This window comes from Loxodonta africana, chromosome 11 (assembly GCF_030014295.1).
Source record: "Loxodonta africana isolate mLoxAfr1 chromosome 11, mLoxAfr1.hap2, whole genome shotgun sequence".
Classification (NCBI taxonomy): Eukaryota; Metazoa; Chordata; class Mammalia; order Proboscidea; family Elephantidae; genus Loxodonta; species Loxodonta africana.
In genome coordinates this window covers 394,430-422,329 of record NC_087352.1, presented here as the reverse complement: position 1 = coordinate 422,329, position 27,900 = coordinate 394,430, and the positions used below count along the sequence as shown (strand labels likewise).

The 27,900-nt window shown below is 40.1% G+C and overlaps 1 protein-coding gene across 1 annotated transcript in view; it reads right to left on the bottom strand.

Annotated features, from left to right (window-relative positions):
• Window positions 1–907: 907 nt before the first annotated feature.
• ZNF569 (zinc finger protein 569) overlaps window positions 908–27,900 on the bottom strand; it is a 72,875-nt gene continuing 45,882 nt past the window's right edge. The window contains exons 4-6 of the mRNA XM_010601588.3: window positions 9,835–9,961; window positions 9,437–9,532; window positions 908–6,248 (exon numbers count right to left, since the gene is read on the bottom strand). Coding sequence (XP_010599890.1) covers window positions 4,423–6,248; window positions 9,437–9,532; window positions 9,835–9,961 — 2,049 coding nt within the window. The 3' untranslated portion in view covers window positions 908–4,422. The remainder of the gene's footprint in view (window positions 6,249–9,436; window positions 9,533–9,834; window positions 9,962–27,900) is intronic.

Sequence of the window (27,900 nt, the reverse complement as noted above, 5' to 3'; positions counted from 1 at the left end):
AGGAGTTGACACAATGCCAATTGAGATGCTTCAGCAAATGGATACAGCACTGCAAGTGCTATGATGCTAAGAAATTTGGAAGACAGCTACCTGGCCAACTGACTGGAAGAGATCCATATCTGTACCCATTCCGAAGAAAGGTGATTCAACAGAATGCAGAATTATCAAACAATATCATTAATATTACACAAGTAAAATGTTGCTGAAGATCATTCAAAAGTGGTTACAGCAGTACATGAACAGGGAACTGCCAGAAATTCAAGCCAGATTCAGAAGAGGATGTGGAACAAGGGATATCATTGCTGATGTCAGTTGGATCTTGGCTGCAATCAGAGAGTACCAGAAAGATGTTTACTGTGTTTTATTGATTATGCAAAGGCATTTGACTGTGTGGATCCTAACAAATTATGGATAACATTGTGAAGAATGGGAATTCCCGAACACTTAATTGTGCTCATGAGGAACCTGTAGCTAGACCAAGAGGCAGTCGTTCTAACAGACGAAGGGGATACTGTGTGGTTAAAGTTAAGAAAGGTGCCCGTCAGGGTTTTAATCCTTTCACTGTACTTATTCAATCTTTATGCTGAGCTAATAATCTGAGAAGCTGGAATATATGAGGAATGGGGCATCAGGATTGGAGGAAGACTCGTTAACAACCTGCATTACACAGATGACACAGCCTTGCTTGCTGAAAGTGAAGAAGACTTGAAGTACTTACTGATGATGAACAGACTATAGCCTTCAATATGGATTACACCTCAACATAAAGCAAAAATCCTCACAACTGGACAAATAAGCAATGTCATGATAAAATGGAGAAAAAAACTGAAGTTGTCAAGGATTTCATTTTATTTGGACCCACAGTCAATACCCATGGAAGCACCACTCAAGAAATCAAATGACGCACTGCATTGGGCAAATCTGCTGCAAAAGTGTTAAAATGCAAATATGCCACTTTAAGGACTATGGTATGCCTGACCCAAGCCATGGTGTTTTCAATCGCCTCATGTGGATTTGAAAGCTGGACAATGAATAAGGAAAACCAAAGAAGAATCAATGCCTTTGAATTATAGCGTTGGCAAAGAATATTGAATGTACAATGGGCTGCCAGAAGATCGAACAAGTACAGCCAGAATGCTCGTTAGAAGCAAGCATGGCAAGACTTTAACTCACATTCTTTGGACATGTTATCAGGAGGGATCAGTCCCTGGAGAAAGACATCATGCTTGGTAGATGGTCAGTGAAAAAGAGCAAGACCCTCAACCAGATGGATTGACAAAGTGGCTGCAACTTTGGGCTCCAGCCTAACAGTGATTGTGAGAATGGTGCAGGACTGGGCAGTGTTTTGTTCTGCTGCACATACGGTTGCTATGAGTCAGAAGCGACCCAACACCACCTAACAACGAAAACATAGAAAAATCAAAATTCTAAAAAATGCTCATGTAACCCACAGGAAGGCATGAGAAGTGAAAAAAACGGGAACAAAAAAAACAGAGGCAACATAGAAAACAAATGACAAAATGGCAGAGGAATGCTCACAGAAGCTTTATTTGGAACATGCAAAAATCAGAAACAACCCAAATGTCTTTCAGTGGGTGAATGGTTAAAGCAACTGTGGTACATCTGTAACACGTAAAACTGCTCATAAATAAAAATAATAAATTACTGATACATGCAATAAGTATGATGGGTCCCAAGGGGATTACAGTGAATGAAAAAAGCCAGTTTCAAAAGGTTACATGCTGTATTAATTCCATTTATATGGCATTTTTGATATGACAAAATTATAGAGATGAAGACCAGATCAGTGGCTGTGAGGGGAGGAAAGGAGGATGGGAGCCACTATAAAGGGATAGCACAAGGGAACTTTGTGGTGATCAAACAGTTCTGTATCTTGATTGTGGTGATAGTTACACAAATCTACACAAGATAAAATTGTACAGAACTGTACACACACACAAGTGCATGTAAAATTGGTGAAATCTAAAGTCTGGGGATTGTGCAAATGTCACATTTGATACTGTACTATAGTTATGTACCACTGGAGGAAATTGGGTGTATTTCCATACTATTTCTGAAGCTTCCAATGAGTCTGTATTTCTAAATAAATATTTTTTAAGTCCCAATAGGAAAAAAAAAAGACAAAATATATGAATGGGCTATTCACAGAAAAGAAAATCTGAGTCACCATAAACATTTGGAAGCCCTGAATGTAAGATCTGTCGTACAAGAAGTGAGCGTTTCACACGTATCTGGCACAAATAAAATCACCAGCATCTAAATCCCCATTTAAGGAGCAAAAGAATCAAAGAAAGCTGTACTGAGAGTTATTGAAAGTGCTCTTGCTCTGATGCTGGGAACTATTCTTGGCTTGATAAATGAAAATGTTAATCAAATTTTATAGTATGTAAGAGCCTTTTTTCCCCTCAATCTGAAACAAACACAAAATGCTGGAGGTAGATTGTTCTTTCCAAATGGACAGTCGATTATTTCAACAATTTAATAATTTTGTTGTTTCTTCACTGCTTTCAGTGGAAAAGAACTTGTGTTTAAGACAAAATTATTTAAATATACAAAAATTGGCCTTAAACAAATGCTACATATTGTTGATTTCATTATCCCAACTAACGATGAGGAGAGGGTAACCAAACTATTCCCTTAAATCAGGCTTGGTTTGTGTATTAAAGAGAATTTTCTATAAACGTTAATATCTGATCAAGAATAAGAATCCATTATAAAGTTATTCTCATTGGCCCAGGTTTCCTCCACCAAAATTTTAGGGAAATTAGGAAAATACAGAAAGGCAAGAAAGAATACCCCAAACCCCCCCATAATTTTGGCAATCATAGGTGTGATTACTGTACTATTTGCTTTCTTTCTTTTATAAAGAAATATTACAGGTAAATATATCAACTCCCTCCAAATCTTTCCCACTTCCCAAAAGGCAACCAATGTCATACACACAGTCATGACCCATACACAGTCCTGTTCTGTGCACTTATACCATGTTTTATTGTGAATTTTGCTTTTTTTAATCTGAGTATTATATACTGTGATCCATCCATTCATGAATGTGAATTTTGAACCTTATATCTAAATACTGTCCAGTATTCTATCATAGGAATAATCACATAATATTGATCTATTCCTCTATTAAGAGAAATTTACATTATATCCAATTCAGGGCAAATACAAACCACACTCCAGTAAACACAGTGATATGTAGCTCTTTGTGCATATGCCTCCATGGCCCACACACAAAAATAGAATTTTTCCATGTTTATGTGTTTTTAAAGAAATCCTCTTACTTTATGGTAACAGGTGCATTCTATTTTCACCATAGTATTAGAATTTTGCTTTTTATATTCTGGTCTTCCATCTGTTTGTGTTTTATTTTTATATATAAGGTAGAGAGCTCATATGAATTTTCCATTTATTGGATAGACCATCCTCTCCCCTAATGGTTTTGATGTTATACACAAAATTCCTGTATCTCCTTGGATTTGTGTATGAATCCCTAATTTGCTTCCACTGATCAGTATTTAATTCATCAGAAACACACTGATGAAATGATCCAGCTTTAAGGTCTGTGATAATACCTGCTAGGGCATCTCTTCTCTGTTTGCTTTTTCCAGTTGGTTGCAGCTGTTTTTGATCCCCCATCTCCCCCTAATCAGCTTGTGAGGTTCCTTAAAATAAATTTTTTTTTTACAATGTCTTTTCAGACATAAAGTAATTTTTCTCTTTTCCAGTGGGGTGTTTTTGTGTGTGTGTGTGTGTGTGCCCTTCAACATGTTTTATAACTTTATATATAATTGTAATTCATTGTTGTATTTACTCTTACATCTTTCATATCAACACATTCTCTAACTCTTCCTCATATAAAGGCTACTTTCACAGTTCTTTTTTCCAATCTTCCTTTTCTTGCTTAATACACTGACTAGGAGCTCAAGTATTATGTTGACAAGTAGTCCCAACAGCAGATATTTTGTCTGATATTTAAATGAGAATGCTGATTAAATATTATCAATATGTAACATGTCTACTGCAGGTTTTTGATGACCAGCTTTTTCATTATAGTAACAATTTGTCTGCATGGTATGAATTGTTTTATAAATTTGTGACTTTTTCATAAGGCTTTCCTACATTCATAGTTTTATATTGTAGAACCAATTATGCAATGTACAATGAGGTGTTAATTCATTCTGAAAGCTTTTCCACATTTACAATATTCATAGGGTTGCTAAACAAACAAACTCAAACCCATTGCCACTGAGTTGATTCCAATTCATAGCAACCCTACAGGATAGGTCAGAATTGCCCCACAGGGCTTCCAAGGCATGGCTCCTGGATTCGAACTGCCAACCTTTTGGCTAGGAGCTGAGCTCTTAACCACTGCTCCACCAGGGCTCCATAGGGTTGCTAATGAATATGAATTCTCTGGTGTCTAACAAGGTGTGACTTTTGGCTGAAAGCCTTGCCACATTCATTACAATGATAAGGCTTCTCACCTGTATGTTTTCTCATATGTAGAGTCAGAGATGAGATTTGAGAGAAGGCTTTTCCACATTTACTACAGTCAAAGGGTTTCTCACCTGTATGACCTCGTATATGTATAGTAAGGGATGAGCTTTGGGAGAAGGCTTTTCCACATTTGTTACATTCATAGGGTTTCTCACCTGTATGACCTCTCATGTGCACAATAAGAGAAGTTCTTTGAGAGAAGGCTTTTCCACATTCATTACATACATAGGGCTTCTCACCTGTATGACTTCTCATATGTAAGTTAAGCAGTGAGCACTGGGAGAAGGCTTTCCCACATTTATCACATTCATAAGGCTTTTCCCCTGTGTGACTTCTCAGATGAAGAGTAAGGGATGCAATCTGAGAGAAGGCTTTCCCACATTTATTACAATCATAAGGTTTCTCTCCGGTGTGAACTTTCTGATGTGTAATAAAGTTTTGCTTTTGGCTGAAAGCTTTGCCACATTCATTACATCCATAGGGTTTTTCTCCAGAATGGATTTTCTCATGAGCAATGAGATTTGATTTCTGGCTAAAGGCTTTGCCACATTCCTTACATATATAGGGTTTTTCTCCAGTATGAATTCTGTGGTGTCTAACAAGATTTGACATTTGAATGAAAGCTTTCCCACATTCATTACATTCATAAGGTTTCTCTCTAGTATGAATTTTCTGGTGTGTAATAAAGTTTTTCTTGTGGCTGAAGGCTTTTCTACATTCCTTACATTCGTAGGGTTTCTCACCAGTATGACTTCTCATATGTACAGTAAGGGCGGAGCTTTGAGAGAAGGCTTTTCCACACTCATTACATTCATAGGGCTTCTCACCTGTGTGAATTCTCACATGTATAATAAGCATAGAAAACTGAGAGAAGGCTTTTCCACATTTATCACATTTATAAGGTTTTTCTCCTGTATGACTTCTCATATGAAGAGCAAGGGATGCAATTCGAGGGAAAGCTTTACCACATTCATTACAAGCATAAGGTTTCTCTCCTGTATGAACTTTCTGGTGTGCAAAGAGGCTTTGCTTCTGGCTGAATGATTTTCCACACTCATTACATTCATAAGGTTTCTCTCCAGTATGAATTTTTTCATGATCAATAAGATTTGATTTCTGGCTGAAGGATTTCCCACATTGCTTACATACATAAGGTTTTTCTCCAGTATGAATTCTCTGATGTCTAATGAGGTTTGACATTTTAATAAAAGCTTTCCTGCACTCACTACATTCATAACACTGCTCCCTACTGTGAATTTTATCATGTTTAATGAGTTTTTCCTTGTTGCTGAAGGCTTTTCTACATTTATTACATTCATAGGGTTTATCTCCAGTATGAATTCTCAGGTGTCTGATGAGGTCCAACGTCTGACTGAAGCCTTTTCCACAATGATTACACTTAAAAGGGGTTACTACGAGGTGGGATGAGCTATTGCAAAATGATTTTACAGGATCATTATATTCAGAATGTGCTTTTGTTATATAGTTTCTCTCATTATTATGACAGTTTAAATTATGTTCTGGATACTTTCCAAATAAGTCATATTCATAGAGGCTGTGTCTGGAGGGAACAAAGTCTGAATTCAGAGGAAATGTAATTGAAAATTTCTTATGGCATTCATGGACTTTTTTCTCTGTCACTGCTTTCTTGTCACTGTTATCTTCAACTTGCCTCAAAATTATGTCCTGGTTTTTCTGATGCTCATCAATTCCCCATACTTCTCCTAAAATAGATTGCAAATAAATATCACTTGTGAATTGTTCCAATATAATATCAAGAAAATTTAAAAAATAACACTGCTACTGGGATTTATATTTGGTTTTAGGCTTGCTGTTGTTATAAGGCACCCTGGTGGCGCAGTGGTTAAGCGCTTGGCTCCTAACCAAAAGGTCAGTGTCTCGAGCCCACCAGCCCCTCCGCAGAAGATGTGGCAATGAGTTTTGGGTTTCAGTTGTTGCTGTGTGCCATCGCGTCGATTCCACATCATAACGACCCTATAGTAGAACTGCCCCGTAGAGTTTCCTAGGCTTTAATCTTTATTGGAGCAGATCACCAGGTCTTTTCAACCACAGAGCCACTGGTGGGGTCTAACCACAAACTTCAGTTATCAGCCGAGTGCTTAAGCTTTGCACTACCAGGGCTCTTTACATCTGAGGCCTACTCTCTCATTATTAAACAAATGAGATATGAGCAGAAGCAGATGTTTATGAATGTTTTGTTTTTAAACAGAATCCAAAAGAAGACATAAACTGGTAGGTAAGTAACAAGGAGAATACAAAATGCACAAATAAAATAAGAAGAAATAATGATAGAGAAAAAAAAACAGGAAATTAAAAGAATCATAAGAGACCATTTTGCAAGACTGTACTGAAATACATTTTTATAAACTGCTTAACATGAATAATTTTCTGGAAAATGTAAATTACCAAAATTGACTCTAGAAGATATTAAAAAAAAACTATGTAGATCAATTTCCATGAAAGAAATAAATCTGAAAAAAAAAAGAAGCCCTAAACAAAATAAAAAGAATAGCACCAGGCCCACAGAGATTCACATGGGGATTCTAAAAACGCTTTAAGGGACAACTACAATGCCGTGGAAAATGCTCCAAAAGAAAAAAGGAGGATTATCCTTGATTTTCTTCATGTAAAACATGCACAATATTAATACCGAAACCTGACAAAGACACACCAAAAAAGTAAACAAATTTCATTTATAAATACCACTGCAAAATTTTTTGTATAAAATATAAAAATGATCTAGAAGCACATCAAATATAAAATATAACTTAGATTTTTTTCAAGACTATAAATATGGCTCAGTATTAGAAAATCTGTAAGGTTTCTGACGCTCATCAATTACCATACTTCTCCTAAAACAGACTGCAAATAAATATCACATGAATTTTTCCGATAAAATATCAAGAAAATTTCAAAAATACTACTACAATAAATATAAAAAAAAATAGTGAAAACTCAAGTGATCATTTCCATAGGTCTTGAAAAGGTATTTGATAAAACTCAGTATCTATTTTACATAAAACCATTCATAAAATAGGAATAGACAGACATTGATTTAACTGGAGAAAAAGTATAGTACAACTCAATTATCTGCATCGTGCTTAATGGGGAAAACACAAAATCATTCACATAAAAGTCAGGAATATGAAAAAAGATGAAGCATGTCAACAATATTGCTGTACTGAATAGTGCAATTAAATAAGAGGAAGAAATCAGAGGTATAAAAATTTGTCAAGTAAAGGTAAAATTAACACTGTTAACAATAAAATTATTTACCTGTAAAATTGTCACCTGAAAAATTATTGTAAAGGGCAATAAATTCAGTAAATTCATTACATACAAGTTAATATACAGCTTTGATAGTGTTCATATATATACAAACAAAAACAATTTAGGAACTATAATGGAAGACTGCATTTACAATGGTAACAAAAATATGAATCTAGGAATAAATTTAATTAAAAAAGTCCAAAAGCTATAAGAAAACTTTAAAATGCTCAGACACACACAGATCTGAACAAATGGAAAAGTGTATCACATTCTTAGAAAAGAAGATTTAACAACATAAAGGTGACAATTATCCACAAGTTAACCTATTAAAGTGGCTTCAATAAAACTGTTTAAAATGTCCCAAAGAAAAATTCTAACAGGGGTTGCCATGCAAGAGGAGAAACATGAAACTGTGTCATTATTAAGAAATATGTAAACATAATTCGCCCATACACATAAAACAGAAAAAATCATATGACAATCATAGGTAAGAAGAGATTGCTACTTTAACTACATGAACATTAAAAAAAGGCAAGGTGACAAAAAATACTTCCAAGAGGAATAATCAATTGAAAAAAAAAAAAAAAACTGGAAAAACATGTGATGGGTAAGCGCTTTATCTGGCACCTTAGTATATTAAGACTGTGAATAAATAAAGAATTCAACATAAAAAGGATACAAACTGTTTGTAAAAAATATAGATTTTAAACACATGAAAAGATGCTCACTTTTACTCATAATAAAGGAAATAAAAGCTCAAACTGCAGTAAGTCAGCATTTTTCCCCTACCAGATTAGCAAAGATTTTTTAAAAATGCTAATAGAATATATTGGTAGAAATTTTTGTTAGAAATATAAATTGTTGAAATCTCCTTGGAGGGCAAAAAAGACTTCACAATATCTATCAAGCTGAAAATACACATATCCTTTGGCCTAGCAATTCCAATTCTAAATCTACTAAATACATGTATGTATATGTGTGTATGTATGCATAAATATATGTGTGTCTACACATACATTATATTCACATCACACACACATATGTACACACACATATGTATATATACACATGTGCTGACTTTCAAACTTTCCTTGAAGTAAAAGGAGGGCGGCCATTACTGAAGTATGAGAGCAAACACTAAAAATGCAGTGAGACACGTGGCTGTGGGTATAAAGTACAATGCTAAGACATTTGAAATGGGAGAAGAGGAAGTACAAAGCAAAGGACTACAAACATCAATGGGTTTATCTGAACAACTACAAATTCGTGAATGTATGACGGCACAATCAAAGGATCCTACGTAAAATGGTGGACAGAGACTAAAGATGCTAATAATTGTAAGAATGATTATCAAAGTAGGTCTAGAAATGAATAAGGAAAAGCTTGTACCTAGCATACAGGTAAGATGGCCAACCAGTCCTCTAAGTTCTGAGGAAAGAAGTTAAGAATGGTTATCTAGAAATGACATCTTAGGTTTCTAAAAAATGCACAACTGTCACTACAAAAACATATGGTCTTTAGAAAAATATCTTTGAAGGACATTTCAGAGGATCAGTCACTCACTGATTAACCATTAAAGGGCCCTGGCCCCTCCTCACCTGTCTGGTTCTCTCTCACTGACCTGGACAGTGTCTCCTTAACACTTCTTTCTCCACTACCCACGGTTCTTCTTCCTGCTCCAACTTGAAAATCACATCGGGTTTGGTGAATGGACACCCTGTCAAAGGGAAGCGACATAAGATTTGGGCATAAATACTGGAAACAAAGAATTGAGGCTGGCCCAAGGGAAATCAGGCTTTCTGAAGGATGAGAAAAGTGTGGCTGCTGAGGATGCTGTCCCCTAAAACATAACCAAGGATGACCTTTCTCTTTGAAGGCCGTAGCATGCACATTCATGAGAGCAGACATTCCAAGGCCAAACCCAAGTTAACATGTATGTGTCCCACACATTTCAGAAATATTGGGAAAGAAAAGGTACTTTATTTCCAGAATTTGAGTTCTGCAGGAAACTACCCTTACCCACTGTGATTAAGTTGTTATAGTTTTCTAGCATCACATTTCGGTACAGGTTCCTCTGAGCAGGATCCAGTTGCTGCCACTCCTCCTGGGTGAAGTCAATAGCCACATCTCTGAAGGTCACTGTTCCCTGTAACAACACACTCCCACTCAATCTGAAGTCATTCAGCTTAGGTGATACAGACAAAACATACTGAACCTTGTACTGACAGTACTAAGAGATAAGAAGTTATTAAAAACAAAAACTTTAACTAGTTATGTTATTTTGTAAGAGAAAAAACATCACGTTAGCAACATCCTGTCAGTTTATGTTCATTCGCTGATTAATAAGCATATTGATTTCGCACCATGGGTTAAAGGTGGTCTTGGGCACCAGTTTATACTGAGTGTGAAAGAAATGGAAAAGGAAAACTTTAGTCAAGTTAAGTGGTTTGGGACCTCACTAGATGCCTGTAATTCACTGAGGCTGGAAAAAAATGAAAGTGGGATTTGGATGGAAACAGAAACAGAGAAAGAATGATATAGAAAATTTGAGGTATGGCAGAGCATCCAAATGGAGCTATGCATTGATCTGGAAACTGGACACACGTTCACGAGATCAGGAGAGCTCTAGAATGGAAATGGGGATTTATTGGTCATCGGCCTCATACAGTATCTGCAGCCAGGAAAACAGGATCTGATTGTTCAAAGAGCTCACATAGACTCAAAAGAGGGCCACTGACAAAATCTTAGACACCAACAAACAAAGAAAAAAGACTTTCTGATAATTTTTTTTTATGAACAAAACTAGAATTAGAACCAGAACTATGAGAAAGCAGTATCAAGAAAGCTACGAGTAAGTTTCAGAAATAAAATGCTGGTGAAAGATTTCTTGAAAGCAATGTGATGTGAATATAGAAATCTAATTCACCCTTCCCAGTTAAGAACTGAAATGCCCCTAAAAATATGAACATAAGAAAAAAATCTTCAACAGCACTAAAAATAAATGGACTGTCCATATTCCCTACCCTTTGAGGAATTTCTATGAGAGATGGAGTGCGATAGATGGAAATCACCAGGAGCCAATTCACAATGTTTCTAAGAATTTATTTCTAGGCCTTAAAAGGACATTATTGATATGAACATCTTCCAACACTAAGGGTTGAGAGTAGACCGTGGGACTGATAAGAAATCCTCACTTAGAACCTTTTCCTGCTGAAGATGAAGGCCTTTGAAATAAACAGGCTCAAATAACCAAAGGGAAATTGTCAGGGCAAGGAACTGCTGAAATCAAGGGGATTGTTGGAACTTCCCCTTAAATGAAAGACCAAAATAAACTTGGACAAAGCACTTGGTAAGGAAGTAGGGCTGAAGATAAAACATGAGTGGAAAGATGGCCTTAGTGTAACCGTTTCACTAACCACAGAGAACGACATGAGCACATAAGATGGTGCACATCTTGTTGGTACTGCCTCAGCCCAGGACTTCTCATAAAATTGTATTTTTCTCAGGAAATTGGATCCCTAAACTAGTAAATAACTTCAAACACCAATGGCACAGATTTTGCAAGCAAATCTTAATTGCACCCAGCTCCAGAGTGAGGGAATTCACCCACTCTTGCCACTCTATTCAACATCATTCTAAAGGCCTAGTTAGAGCAATTAGGCTAAAATATAAAGGGAATCTGAATCAGGAAGGAGAAAGTAAAACAGTCCCTTTTCACAGATGCCATGATCCTATACATAGAAAAACCCAAAGAATCCACAAGAAAGTTTTTAGAACAATTCAGCAAGGTGCTAGGGTACAAGGTCAACACACAAAAATCACTCAGGTTTCTATATATCAGCAATGAGCAAGCAGAAAAGGAAATTCATGAAACATTGCCATTTATAAGAGCATCTAAAAGAATAAAGTACCTATATATAAATCTAACTAGGAAGGTGAAAGAGTTGTAAACACAAAACTATAAAACATTGTTGCTGTTGTTGTTGTTAGGTGCCACTGAGTCGGTTCCAACTCATAGTGACCCTAAGCACAACAGAACGAAACACTGCCTGGTCCTGAGCCATCCTTACAATCGTTATTACGCTTGCGCTCCTTGTTGTAGCCACTGTGTCACTCCACCTCGTTGAGGGTCCTCCCCTTTTCCGCTGACCCTGTACTCTGCCAAGCATGATGTCCTTCTCCAGGGACTGACCCCTCCTGACAGCATGTCCAAAGTATGTAAGAAGCAGTCTCACCATCCTTGCTTCTGAAGAGCATTCTGGTTGTACTTCTTTCAAGACAGATTTGTTCATTCTTTTGGCAGTCCATGGTGTATTCAATACTCTTCACCAACACCACAATTCAAAGGCGTCAATTCTTCTTCTGTCTTCCTTATTCACTGTCCAGCTTTCACATGCATCTGATGTGATTGAAAATACCATGGCTTGGGTCAGGAGCACCTTAGTCTCCAAGGTGCCACCTTTGCTCTTCAACACTTTAAAAGGGTCCTTTGCAGCAGATTTACCCGATGCAACGCATCTTTTGATTTCTTGACTGCTGCTTCCATGGGTGTTGATTGTGGATCGAAGTAAAATGAAATCCTTCACAACTTCAGTCTGCTCATTGGTCCAGTTGTGAGGATTTTTGTTTTCTTTATGTTGAGGTGCAATCCATACTGAAGGCTGTGGTCTTTGATCTTCATTGGTAAGTGCTTCAAGTCCTCTGCACTTTCCGCAAGCAAGGTTGTGTCATCTGCATAACTCAGGTTGTTAATGAGTGTTCCTCCAATCCTGATGCCTCATTCTTCATTATATAGTCCAGCTTCTTGGATTATTTACTCAGCATACAGATTAAATACGTACAGTGAAAGAATACAACCCTGATGCATGCCTTTCCTGACTTTAAACCAATCAGTATCCCCTTGTTCTGTCCAAACAACTGCCTCTTGATCTATGTAAAGGTTCCTCATGAGCACAATTAAGTGTTCTGGAATTCCCATTCTTCACAATGTTACCCATAATTTGTTATGATCCACACAGTCGAATTCTTTGCATAGTCAGTAAAACACAGATAAACATCCTTCTGGTATTCTCTGCTTTCAGCCAGGATCCATCTGACATCAGCAATGATATCCCTGGTTCCACGTCCTCTTCTGAAACCTGCCTGAATTTCTGGCCGTTCCGTGTCAATATGCTGCTGCAGCCATTTTTGAATGAACTTCAGCAAAATTTTGCTTGGATGTGATATTAATGATATTGTTCTATAATTTCCACATTTGGTTGGATCACCTTTCTTGGAATAGGCATAAATATGGATCTCTTCCAGTCACCTGGCCAGGAAGCTGTCTTCCATATTTCTTGGCATAGACAAGTGAGCAAGCACCTCCAGCACTGCATCTGTTTGTTGAAACATCTCAATTGATATTCCATCAATTCCTGGAGCCTTGTTTTTCGCCAATGCCTTCAGAGCAGCTTGATCATATGCCACCTCTTGAAATGGCTGAATATCAACTAATTCTCTTTGGTATAGTGACTCTGTGTATTCCTTCCATCTTCTTTTGATGCTTCCTGTGTCATTTAATATTTTCCCCATAGAATCCTTCACTATTGCAACTCGAGGCTTGAATATTTTCTTCAGTTCTTTCAGCCTCAGAAACACCGAGCATGTTCTTCCCTTTTCGTTTTACATCTCCAGCTCTTTGCATACGTCATTATAATACTTTACTTTGTCTTCTCGAGACGCCCTTTGAAATCTTCCATTCAGTTCTTTTACTTCATCAGTTCTTCCTTTTGCTTTAGCTGCTCAACGTTCAAGAGCATGTTTCAGAGTCTCCTCTGACATCCATCTTGCTCTTTTCTTTCTTTCCTGTCTTTTCAATGACCTGTTGCTTTCTTCATGGATGATGTCCTTGATGTCATTCCACAGCTCATCTGGTCTTCGGTCACTAGTGTTCAATGTGTCAAATCTATTCTTCAGATGGTCTCTAAATTCAGGTGGGATGTACCCAAGGTCATATTTTGGCTCTTGTGGACTTGCTCTGATATTCTTCAGTTTCAGCTTGAACTTGCATATGAGCAATCGATGATCTGTTCCACAGTTGGCCCTTGGCCTTGTTCTGGACTGATGATATTGAGCTTTTCCATCATCTCCACAGATGTAGTCAATTTGACTTCTGTGTGTTCCATCTGGTGAGGTCCATGAGTATAGTCACCGTTCATGCTGGTGAAAGAAGGTATTTGCAATGAAGAAGTTGTTCGTCTTGCAAAATTCTATCATTCGATCTCCGGCATTGTTTCTATCACCAAGGCCATATTTTCCAACTACTGATCCTTCTTCTTTGTTTCCAACTTTTGTATTCCAATCGCCAGTAATTATCAATGCATCTTGATTGCATGTTCGATCAATTTCAGACTGCAGCAGCTGATAAAAATCTTCTATTTCTTCATCTTTGGCCCTAGTGGTTGGTGCGTAAATTTGAATAATAGTCGTATTAACTGGTCTTCCTTGTAGGCATATGGATATTATCCTATCACTGAAAGCGCTGTACTTCAGATCTTGAAACTTTTTTTTGACGATGAACGCGACACCATTCCTCTTCAAGATGTTATTCCCAGCACAGTAGACTATATGATTGTCCGATTCAAAATCGCCAATGCCAGTCCATTTTGGCTCACTAATGCCTAGGATATCGATGTTTATGTGTTCCATTTCATTTTTGATGATTTCCAATTTTCCTAGATTCATACATCATACATTCTAGGTTCCGATTATTAATGGATGTTTGCAGCTGTTTCTTTTCATTTTGAGTCCCGCCACATCAGCAAATGAAGGTCCCGAAAGCTTTACTCCATCCACATCATTAAGGTCGACTCTACTTTGAGGAAGCAGGTCTTCCCTAGTCATCTTTTGAGTGCTTTCCAACCTGGGGGGGGCTTATCTTCCAGCACTATGAGACAATGTTCCACTGCTATTCATAAGGTTTTCACTGGCTAATGCTTTTCAGAAGTAGATTGCCAGGTCCTTCTTCCTGGTCTTAGTCTGGAAGCTCAGCTGAAACCTGTCCTCCATGGGTGACCCTGCTGGTATCTGAATACTGGTGGCATAGCTTCCAGCATCATGTAAGCCTGCACAGTATGACAAACTGACAGACATGGGGGATAAAACTTTTTTTTAGTAATCTTTTTAAATAAAACATTACTCTAAGAAATTAAACAAGGCCTAAATAAATGGAAGAACGTTCTGTGTTCATGGACTGGAAGGCTTAATACAGTTAAGATGTCAGTGCTACCCAAAGCAATCTATAAATTCAACACAATCTCTAGCAAATTTCCAACAGCCCTCTTTACAGAAATAGAAAAGCCAATCCTCAAACTTATGTGGAAGGGTGAGGGACCTTAAGTAGCTAAAGAAATCTTGATGAAGAAGAATAACGTGGGAAAACTCACACTTCCTGATTTCAAAACATACCGTAAAGCCACAGTAATGAAAACAGCCTCGTACAGGTTTAATAACAGACATACGGACTAACGGAACAGAACCACAAGTCCAGAAATAAATTTATACATCTCTGTTTGGTGAACTGATTTTGAACAAGGGTGCTAAGTCCATTCAATGGGGGAGAAAGAATCTCTTCAATAACAGTGCTGGAAAGACTGAATATCTACACGCAGAAAAATGCATCAGTATCTATACCTTGTACTATATGCAAAAACCAATGAAAAATGGATCAAGGACCTAAATTTGAAACCTAAAAGCATAAAATTCTTAGAAGAAAATGCAGAGTTGTGGCTGTGGCACCTACTTTTTAAAGATGCATCGTCAGTCAGGACAAAGCCATAAGCAGCAGAAGACAGAATAGATACATGGGACCTCATAAAAATCAAATACTTTTATCAAAGGACTTTATCAACAAAGTCAAGAGGCAACCTACAGTTTGGAAGAAAAAATTTGAGAACCATACATCCAGTAAGGACCTAATCCAATAAGGGCCTGGCGATCTGCCCCTGTAAGTTCACAGCTATGAAAACCCTGTGGTGCAGTTCTACTCTGCACACGTGGGTCGCCAGGAGTCAGAATCGACAGCAACTAACGACAACCATCTCCAAAGCACTTATTACTTTAGGTGTCCCATTTTACAGATAAAGGAAATCAAGGCTCAGCGAGATTAAGATTCATCTAAAGCTATCACTCCTTCCCTGCTAGAGGTCAAAGAAATGGCCACCCCGGAAAGAGTTTTAGAAATAATCCAGTTCTGGAGCCTTTTCCAAAAGGTGATTTGGCAGTCTTTCAAAATTTACACTTGCATGCCCTGTGGCCCAGCAATCTTACTTCTAGAAATCTAAGAAATGCTCACATGTGCGTCCAGGTCACTGCAGGGTGCGGGTGGGGGGCAGGTTAAATTATAGTACGTTCCCATGGGCAGTCTTTTAAGAAGGATGAGACGGATCTATATTCCTAACCAAGATACATATTAAGTGAAAAATATAAGTCATTGCTCAGTATATACAGTGTTATCCCATTTTGGGAGAAAAGAAGATATAGGTGTATATATAAGGAGCCCCGGTGCCATGCTTAAGCACTTAGCTGCCAACAAAAAGTTTGTGGTTCAAATCCACCCAGCAGCTATGAGGGAGAAACACTTGGCGATCTGCTTCCATAAAGATTACAGCCTAGAAAATCCTCGGGGGCAGTTCTGCAACTCAATGAATCCCAACAACACAGGGGTGTATAAAAATACATACAAAAATGGGTATTAAGAGGAGTGGGGGCATAAGAGAGACCTACATATATGAGCATATTCATGGGGAAAGAGGAAACGAAGCTCCCAGCCAACTCCACTGCATGAAGAGTGAGCACAGCACACTCCACAGAGGCGAAGAGACTTGTTCACTGTGCCTCAGCCAGGAAGTGCCGGAACTGGGACTCCAACCCTATTTCCTGAACCCATTTTCTGGCTGGGCCTCTCTTGGGGAATTGGTCACATCCAAGTGGCAAGTAGCAGAAGCTCAGGCCTTTGAGCTTCCAGAGAGTTCTGGGGCCAGGAGACAGGAGTCTGACGCCGGATTCCCTAGGCTGGGCTGAAATGCCTCCTCCTTCAGACAGCACCTTGGTGTGGGCCTTGGCCTCAGGCAGACCTGAGTCAAACTGGGCTTGTGCAAGCATTATTCTGCCAGTCACTTTACCCTCAGTGTCTCTGCTGCCCCTTCTTTTAAAAAGGAGTAATAGTGAAAACCGTTAAGACTTTAACCAGCTCTCACCAAGTCAATTCCAACTTACAGTGACCCCCGTGTGTGTCAGAATAGAACTGTGCTACATGGTTTTTTTTAATCAGAGGTTTTATATAATTCGTTTTGTTGCTGCTGTTATTGAGAATATACACAGCAGAACGTACAACTCAACAGCTTCTACAACTCAGTGACACTGATTACATTCTTTAAGTTGTGCCACCATTCTCCCCCATCTTTTCTGAGTTGTTCCTCCCTCATTAACATAAACTCACTGCCCCCTAAGGTTCCTATCTGATTTTTCAAGCTGCTGTTGTCAAATTGATCTCATGTAGATATATCTTAAAAAAGTATAATACTCAAGGCTGACATTCTTTACTAGTCGAACTAAACTACTATTTGGTTTTAAGAAGACTTCAGGGAATGCTTTTGGTTTAAAGTTGAAAGATAATCTCAGGGCAGTAGTTTTGGGGGTTCATCCAGTGTTCTCAGCTCCAGAAAGTCTGAAGTCCATAAGAACTTGAAATTCTGTTCTACAATTCCCCCCTTTTGATCAGGGTTCTTCTATGGTGAGACAGAGCCCCCACAGTGCTGCATTAAAAATCCTATTTCCTTTGCTGGGCTTCCTCCCCCCAGCTTTGCATTTGAATCCTGCTTTTACTTGGAGGTTATATGTAAACCCCATTGCACCTACGTAGTATGGCTAAGAAAGTTGCTGATATAACTTGTATGACTCCCTATGTGTAAATCCCTTAAAAGTAGCTTGCCTGACCACCCCTGGGGAGTAGTCTTGGCGGCAGCAGCTCCTACTGGTTCCTCTTCCTTGTACAATGAAACAAAGGTGCCTTTCCTGTTTTCCCACCTCGGTCTCTCGTTCATTGGCCGATACGAGTCATGCCGAGCAAGAACTTGCGGTTTCCACTTGGTAACATTTCGATCTTTGATCAAAACGTTTTGTAACAGTAGCCAGGCACCATCTGGTTCTCCTGGCCTCACGGCAAAGGATGCAGCTGTTCATGGAGGGAGTTTCACAGTTTTCAGGGACTGATTTTTCAGAAGCAGATCACCAGGCCTTTCTTCCGAGGTACCTCTGGGTGGACTGGAACCACCAACCCTTCAGTTAGCAGCTAAGTGTGTTAACCATTTGCACCACCCGAGGACTCCAATGGTAAAACCAGGAGGAAGGAAACAGGGAATCCTACTTAATTGGCTTATTATGAGAGTGAATTGAAGCCATGAGTGTCAAGTGCCTGGTATACAGTTGGTGCTTAACTAATGTGAGCCCTGGCTTTGCTCAGCTCTTTTCCCTGCTTGTCTGCCCCTCTGCCAGCAGGCCGAGGACAAAAACCTTGGGAGCAAGAGAGTGATAGTTGGCGAGACTGAAGCTTCAAGAACGCAAACCTGGCTGAACCAACGGTCCACAGTTCCCCCTGCAGGAATCACCAGCCCCTCCTTGTGTCTAACTGTCCTTGCTTTCTGTGCACGCACCATGCATTAAACTGTCTCACCCATCACAGGGACTGGGTGGCCTGATATGGCCTCTAATTACATACTCCTTCAATAAAAGGATGGGCTCTCTGAGGGCAAATTTTCCTCCTCCTTCAAAAGCCACCTCGCATTCCATCTTTCATAGGAAGTCTTCCCTGACCACATGCCTGCCTCCACCGCTGGCCAGGAGAACCACTTCTCCCCTCTGAATCCTGCCATCCTGTATCTGCCTTCCATTATGCCCATCAACTCTTCTTCCCCTCTGTGACTGTCTGCTGGGTTTTCTCCCTTTCTGTAATCTTCTACAGAGTAGAGACTGCACCTGGGTCCTTTATTCCTGTATCCTGAATGCTCTGCGCAAATCCTAACACACAGCAGATACACAAGCAGCATTTACTGAGTGTATAAGAGTATTACTTGTGGTAAAATACACGTGACCTAAAACGTACCGTTTTGACCATGTTAAAGTGTGCAGTTCAGTGGCATTCGGTACGTTCACAGTGTTGTGCAACCATCACCTCTACCCAGTTCCAAAACTTGGTCCTCACCACAAAGGAAATCTTACACCCACTGGCCATCAGTCACCATTTCCGTGTGCCCCCCACCCCGGAACCATCAAGCTGCCTTCTTTTCTATGTATCTAACGATTCTGGATACTTCATAAATGGAATCATGCAACACGTGACATTTTGTGTCTGGCTTCTTTCCCTTAGCGTATTTCCAAGGTTGTTGGATGCTGCAGCACGGGCTAGTATTTCATTCTGTCGTCTGGACAGACCACATTTTGTTTATCCATTCATCCTCTGATGAACATTTGGGTTGTTTCTATTTGGGGGCTATTGTGAATAGTGCTGCTATGATCGGTCATGTACAAGTTTTTGTTTGAATACCTGTTTTCATTTTTTTAGGGTACACACTGAGGAGTGGAACTGCTGGGTCATATGGTGATTCTATGTTTAACTTACTGAGGAACTGCTGTTTGCCACAATGGTTGCACCATTTTATATTCCTTCACACGGCAACGTACAAGGGTTTCAATTCCTTCACATCTTTTCCAATATTTGTTACATTTTATAAATATGCCCATTCTAGTGAGTGTGAAAACCCAGGTGGCATAGTGGTTAAGTGCTACGGCTGCTAACCAACAGGTTTGTAGTTCGAATTTGCCAGGCGCTCCTTGGAAACTCTACGGGGCAGTTCTGCTCTGTCCTATAGGGTCACTATGAGTTGGGATCGACTCCACGGCAGTGGGTTTTTTTGGTGAGTGTGAGAGAAGTCCTGGTGGCCATGGCTAAGCAGTCAGCTACTAACCCAAAGGTCATCAGTTTGAACCCAGCAGCAGCTCCTCAGGAGAAAAGATCTGGTGATCTGCTCCCATAAAGATTACAGCCTAGGAAATCCTACAGGGCAGTTCTACTTTGTCATATAGGATCAACAGGAGTTAGAATAGGCTTGAGGGCAAACAACAGCAGTGACTGTGAAGTATCTCATTTGGCGTTAATATGCATTTCCCTAATGATTAATGATTTGAGCATTTTTTCATGTGCTTACTGGCCAAATTTGTATTTCTTAAGAGGACTGTCTATTTAAGTCCTTTGCCCATTTTTAATTGGGTTGTTTGTCTTTTTGTTGTTGAGTTGTAGGAACTCTTTATACATGTAAACACACTTTTATGTGGCCATGTACTTATTCATTTAAACCTTTGTTCAGCTCCTGTGGGTCAGGCCCTGTCTGTGACCTTGGGATATCAGGGTCATTGCAATACCGTTCATACCCACAGATCTAGAGCACCATAGACAATTTGGGCAGGGTAATTTGTTGTTGTTGTGGGGGGGGTGCTGAGGGTTGTCCTGGGCATTGTAAGATGTTTAGCAGAATCCCTGGCCTCTAACCACTAGATTAGCACACATCTGTCTCCCTCCATAGTGACAACAAAAATGTCTCTTGCCAAATGCCCTCTGGGGGGCAAAATTGCCCCTAGTTGAGAATCACTGGTCCAGAGGCTAAGGCAGGGGTGTATACCCACAATTTCAGTCAGATCTCTTATGTCCAATACAGTACATAATAGGCATTCAGGAGATATGTGTTGGACATTGGATGGATAGATGGGTAAGTGGGTGGGTGGATGGACAGACGGGTGAGTAGGTGAGTGGGTGGGTAGATGGATGGATGGATGGGTGCATGGATGGACAGACAAGTGGATGGGTGGATGGATACATGAATGCAATCTACAGGGTGCAGACATGAGCCTGAAACTCTACTATGGGAAAGCAAAACACTATTCTTCCAACTGCAACATTCTACCCCTTTCTCTCTGCCTAGCACAGTGGTTCTCAAACTTTAGCATCAGAATCTCATGGAGGGCTTCTTAAAACACAGATTGCCACACCCCATCAGAGTGTATGATTCACTGGAATACTGGCCTGGCAAAACGTTGCCACTTGCTGTGTCCTTTGGGAACCCTGAACCCTGACAGTGTCCATTCTCAGAGGTCCTACAGACAGAACTGTCAATATCTCCCACTTAAACCCACTGCTGTTGAGTCAATTCTGACTCACAGTGACCACAGAGGACATAGCAGAATTGCCCCATGGGGTCTCCAAGATTTTAATCTTTACGGCAGCAGACTGCCACATCTTTCTCCTGTAAGTGGCTGGTGGGTTCAAATTGTCAATCTTTTTGCTAACGTTTACTGCCTTGGCCACATGCTGGAATCCTGCTGCTGCATTGTGATTTCCTTCAAAGTTGGGACCCACTGTGTCCTAGCACCTTGCTACTCAAAGTATGGTCCAAGGCACAGAAGTGCTGTATTATCTAGGAGCTGGTTAGACATACAGAATCTCCTCCCAAACCTAACCATTTTAGTAATATCTGGGGGTGATTCATGTGCACATTAATGTTTCAGGACAAAGACTAGACTGGACTATAAAACACAAAATAATACTCGTGAAGAGTGTGCTTCTTAGTTCAAGCAGATACACAACACCAGATGGGCAGTCTGGAGGCAGGATGAGGAGGCAGGAAGGGACAGGAGCTGGCTGGATGGACACGGGGAACCTGGAGTGGAAAGGGGGAGTGTGCTGTCATATTGTAGGGATTGCAACTAGTGTCACATGACAGTATGTGTATAAATTTTTATATGAGAAGTTAACTTGAGCTATAAACTTACACCTAAAGCACAACAAAAGAAAGAAAAAAAATTTCGAGTAGTGCTGTCCTAGGAAATCCGAGAGCTCGGTCCTGGGTGGCTGTGCTGATTGAATACACTGAGGGCATCTGTTACAATGTAAATGGAGTCTGGCTGGAGCATCTTTAAGGCTGTGTGCTCTATGTCTTGGAATGTCTGAGCTGACCTTGCTTTACACGTGGGAAAAGAGAGGCCCAAGGGGCAGTGCCTTGCTCAGGTAACACGATGACCAAGGAGCAGTGTGGAGACTGCCTCCACTCCCTAAAGGGGAGTAGGATACAGAAGGGTTGGAACCCCACAGTGGCTAGAGCTGCTGAGTGACTTGACAGGGATGCGGATGGGAAGAGACTGGGACAGAGGTCGGCTCCATCTGCTTCTAGGTTTGCTCCTCCAAACTGGAGATTTGTGAGACAGTCTGAAAACTTGGCCAGAAACAGGAACCTGAGTTGTATTCTTTCATCCATTCAACAAGTATTTATTGGATGCTTACTAGACTTCAGACAGTGCCATCTAGTACGTGGGGGTGGGGGCGCTGAGGTTCAGTGGTGCACTTATCCTTCCGTGCAGGAGACCCGGCTTCAAGTCCCAGCCAATGCACCTTGTGTGCAGCCACCACCCACCCATCAGTAAAGGCTTGCGTGCTGCCAGGATGTCGAACAGATTTCAGCAGATCTTCCAGACTAAGACAGACTATGAAGAAAGGCCTGGCGATCCACTTACGAACGTCAGCCAGTGAAAACCCTATGGATCACAACAGTCCAATGTGCAACCAACCATGGGAATGGTGCAGGATCGGGCAGTGTTTGGTTTTGTTGTGCATGGGGTCACCGTGAGTTGAGGCCAACTTGAAGGCAGCTAACAACAACAACCAACATGGCGGTGAACAAAGAAAACAAGGAAGAGCTCTCAGTGGCTTACTTTTGGTGGTAGTGGTGGTGGTGTTTGGTGCCGTCGAGTGGGTTCTGACTCATAACGACCCTACGTACAATGCACGGAAACACCGCCCGGTCCTGCGCCATCCCCGCAATCATTATTATGCTTAAGCCATTGTTGCAGCCACTGTGTCAATCCATCTCATTGAGGGTCTTCCTCTTTTTTGCTGACCTTCTACTTTAACAAGAATGATGTCCTTCTCCAGGGACTGATCCCTCCTGACAACATGTCCAAAGTACACGAGACAAAGTTTCATCATCCTTGCTTCTAAGCAGCATTCTGGCTGTACTTCTTCTAAGACAGATTTGTTTGTTCTTCTGGCAGTCCATGGTATATTCAATATTCTTGGCCAATACCATAATTCAAAGGGGTCAATTCTTCGGTCTTCCTTATTCATTGTCCAGCTTTCACATGCATATGAGATGACTGAAAACACCATGGCTTGGGTCAGGCACACCTTAGTCCTCAAAGTGACATCTTTGCTTTTCAACACTACAGAGGTCTTTTGCAGCAGATTTGCCCAATGCAATGTGTCATCTGATTTCTTGACTGCTGCTTCCATGGACATTGACCGTGGATCCAAGTAAAATGAAATCCCTGACAACTTTAATCTTTGCTCCGTTTATTATGATTTTGCTTATTGGTCTAGTTGTGAGGATTTTTGTTTTCTTTATGTTGAGGTGTAATCCATACTGAAGGCTGTGGTCTTTGATCTTCATCAGTAAGTGCTTCAAGTCCTCCTCACTTTCAGCAAGCAAGGCTGTGTCATCTGCATAACACAGGCTGTTAATGAGTCTTCCTTTAATCCTGATGCCACGTTCTTCTTCATATAGTCCAGCTTCTCAGATTAGTTGTTCAGCATACAGATTGAATAAATATGCTAAAAGGATACAACCCTGACGCACACCTTTCTTGACTTTAAACCACGCAGTATCATTTTGTTCTGTCTGAATGACTGCCTCTTTGGTCTATGTACAGTTTCCTCATGAGCACAATCAGGTGTTCTGGAATTCCCATTCTTTGCAATGTTATCAATGATTTGTTATGATCCACACAGCTGAATGTCTTTGCAGTAAAACAAAGGTAAACATCTTTCTAGTATTCTATTTTCAGCCAAAATTCATCTGACATCAGCTACTTTTGGTGAGCATACTAGATATCATTTGTTCATTCATGCATGTGTTTATTTATTGTATGATTTCCACGCGCAGCGTTCAGAACTAGGTGTGTGTGTGCGCGTGTGCCTGCGGCCCGGAGGGTTTTATAGGCTAGCTGTGGGCCCAAAAAGAACTACTGGTCAGTGAGATGAGTGCTGGGAGAACAGTAGGGAGAGTTTAGACGCTCAAGTTCAGAGAAGGAAGAGGTTACCTACTGCTGTCCCCAAGAATGCTGGGGCAGACATCTCAGGAGAAAAATGCAGAACAATGCTCTAGACAGAGAGAACATCATGAACAGAGGCTCAGAGACTTCACGGAAAACTTATAAAAGAAGATTTTCAGGGAAAAAAAGGTACAGTCATGACTCTCACCAAATATAAACACTTGTTGACTATTTTATAAAGGAGCCCTGGTGGTGCAATGGATAAGCTCTGAGCTTAACATATTCAAAGAGAAAACTACCAAGCAAGGATCTCATATCTAGCAAACTTATCTTTCAAAAACAAAGGCGATCACGCTAAGTGAAAGACACCAGAAGTAAAAGGTCACATAATATGTGATTCCATTTATGTGCAATATGCAGAACAGGTAAAGCCAAAGAGACAGAACAGAGATGTGTGGTTGCCAGGGTCAGAGAAGAGAGGAGCTGGATGGCTGTTTAGTAAGTATGGGGCTTATTTTGGGGTGATGGGAATGTTTTGCAACTAGACAGGAGTGGTGGTTGCACAGCACTGTGAATGTACTGAATGCCCCGGAACTGTTTACTTTAAAATTGTTAGTTTTATATTACATGCTTCACCTCAAAAAAAAAAAAAAAGATGAAATATATATTTCCAGATAAACAAAATATATTTCCAGATGAACAAACACAGAGAATTCATTTCTATCAGACCGGCCTCAAGAAATATTAAAAGTAGCTCTTTAGGTTGAAAAGAAGTGACACGTTAATTCAAATCCACATGAACAAATGAAGAGCTCAGTAAAACCCTGGGCAGAATTCAAAGCCCACAGTAGGCTCCCTCAGTACTTGTCAGTTGGGTTAATTTGATTTTCTCAGGCGCTCTGCCCCGTGTTTCTGGAGAAGTGAGGCTTTTATTGGCAGATGATACCTTAATATGGCAACAAAAGGACAAAGAGATGTCATATTCTTCTTCCAGGGACTAATTTTCTTACTTCTGGATGGATGTACTTTGTGTATCTCAAGAGTTTCCGTGGCCTTGTTTCACACTACCCTGGGCCTCTCATTGGTACTAACAGATTCCAAACATGTGTAATCAGTAAATTACTTTCGAAATACTTTCCAAGGTATGTTTCCTTATGCCTCATAACTTTTACCCATTTTTGCTTTATTAAAATAAGGAAAGACAGGGAAGATGGTGGGAGAAAATCTCCTTTCCCGTAGAAGCCTGGGAGAGAGAAAAAGCCACGGAGTTAGGGAGGTTGGCAGTTAAATGCTGGCTTAGAACTCCCCAGGCTCCAGGGCATCAGTGTGGAGTAGGGACAGGCAGTGAGTTAAGAGGGTAACTGTCGTGGTCAAGTTGGAAGAAGTACTCTTAAGTAGCCATCAGTTCCCATACAGCACAGACCCTGAGTAGGGAGCAGGATACAAGGTAGTCCAACTGGCTGTGGAAAGTATGGAACCCAAGAGCCCTTTCGGGGACATGAGAGAGACTCAGAGAGTTCCCAGAGGCAGCATGAGCCAAAAAGAGGCCAGTAGACAGGGAGATGCCTTTGGACCATGACTGAGCTATAAAATATGCCACAAATTCATCAGCCACAGAATGCCCAGAAAAAGGAGTCAGCTAAACCAGACGCAGTGGACAACAGTCCGCATGCGCCCAAGGAGAACTACAGTGGAGCCACTTCCTCCTGAAACTATGATTTCCTCCATGTATCAGACATCGCCTCAAGAGAGGACAGGGGTATAGGGAAGAATCCGAACGAATGAATACTTACCAAAGGAACAACTCACTGACTGGATTAAGTTCTGAACCAGAATGCATTAAAACAGGCTCATGAGTTCTGTTTTTTTAATTATTTTTCTATCAATCAGATGAAACCCACGAGGGATGTCAGAACAAATTTAGAAAATAAAGGAACTATGTATTTTTTGCATTTTTTATTGTAACACACACCACACAAAAAACATTTCATCAGTTTCAACATGTACACTTCAGTGATACTGATTACGTTTTCAAGTTGTGTAACCATTTTTGCTCTCTTTTTTTCAAACTATTCCACCACTCACACCTACAATGCACTCCAAGCAAAAACCCCCTCTTTCCTCCTCCCTCCTGCCCCTGGCAAATCCTAATTACTTTTGGTATCTATATATTTTCTAATTTCATAGAAGTGATATCATACAGTATTTGTCCTTTTGTGTTTGACTGATTTTGCTCAGCACAATGTCATCAAGGTTCACCAACGTTGTGGTATGCATCAGGACTTTATTCCTCTTCACGGCTGCATAATATCCCACTGCAAGTATGTATCAAATTTTGCTTATCCATTCATCAGCCGAGGGACATTTTGTTGTTTCCACATTGTGGCTATTGTGAATAGTGCTGCAATGAACACTAGTGTACATGTACCTGTTCATGTCACTGCTGTCGGGTCTTTTGGGTATATACCTCGGAGTGGAATTGCTGGATTATATGGTAGTTCCTATGTTCAACTTTTAAAGAAACCACCAAACTGTTTTCCACACTGGCTAGACCATTTTACATTCACACCAGAAATCGATGAGGGCTCTGTTTCTCCAGAGCCTTGCCAACACCTAGTGTTTTTCATTTTTATGATCACTGACATCTTTATGTGGGGTCAGATGATCTCTCATTGTGGTTTTGATGTGCATTTCTGTAATGGCTAGTGACTTTGAGCATTTTTTCATGTGCTTATTGGACACTGGAATATCTTCTTTGGTGAAATGTCTGTTCATGTCCTTTGCCCATTTTTTGAATGGGTGGTCTTTTTTGTTGTTCTTAAGTTGTAGAAATACTTTATAAATTTTGGATATTAGACCTTTATCTGATACTTGGTTCTCAAAAATTGTCTCCCACCATCTTTGTACTTTTCTAACATAGTCATTTGATGAACAAAAATATTTAATTTTTATGATATCCTATTTGTCTATTTTGTCTTTTGCTGTTCTTGATTTTTTTGTTGTATCTGATAGCCCAACACAAAATCCCAGGTCCCACAGCTTCATCCCTACATTTCTTCTATGGGCTTTATGATTTTACTTTTCAAATTAAGGTCCTTGATCCATTTGGAATTGGTTTTTGTGTATGGTGTAAGGGTTGGGTCCTTGTTTATTCTTCGGCATGTGGCTAGCCAATTTTCCAAGTACCATTTACTGAAGAGACTCTTCTTTCCCCATTGGATGAACTGAGCACCCTTGCCTAAATTCAGCTGATCATACTGATATGGATTTATTCATGGGCTCTCAATTCTGTCCATTGGTCTATATGTCTATTATTATACTAGTCGTTGTTGTTAGGTGCTGCCAAGTTGGTTCCGACTCATAACGACCCTAGGTACAACAGAATGAAACACTGCCCGGTCCTGTGCCATCCTCACAATAGTTATAATATTTGAGCCCACTATTGCAGCCACTGTGTCAATCCATCTTGTTGAGGGTATTCCTCTTTTTTGCTGATCTTCTACTCTACCAAGCATGATGGCCTTCTCCAGGGACTGGTCCCTTTTTGATAATATGTCCAAAGTATGTATAACATGTCCAAAGTATGGAAGCCATCCTCCCTTCTAAGGAGCTGTACTTCTTCTAAGACAGATTTGTTCATTCTTCTAGCAGCCTATGGTATATTCGATATTCTTTGCCAACACCATAATTCAAAGGCATCGATTCTTCTTTGGTCTTCCTTATTCATTGTCCAGCTTTCGCATGAATACGAGGCGACTGAAAACACCACGGCTTGGGTCAGGTGCACCTTAGTCTTCAAAGTGACATCTTTGCTTTTCAGTACTTTAAAGAGGTCTTTTGCAGCAGATTTGCTCAATGCAATACATCATTTGATTTCCTGACTGCTGCTTCCATGGATGTTGATTGTGGATCCAAGTAAAATGAAATCCTTGACAACTGCAATCTTTTCTCTGT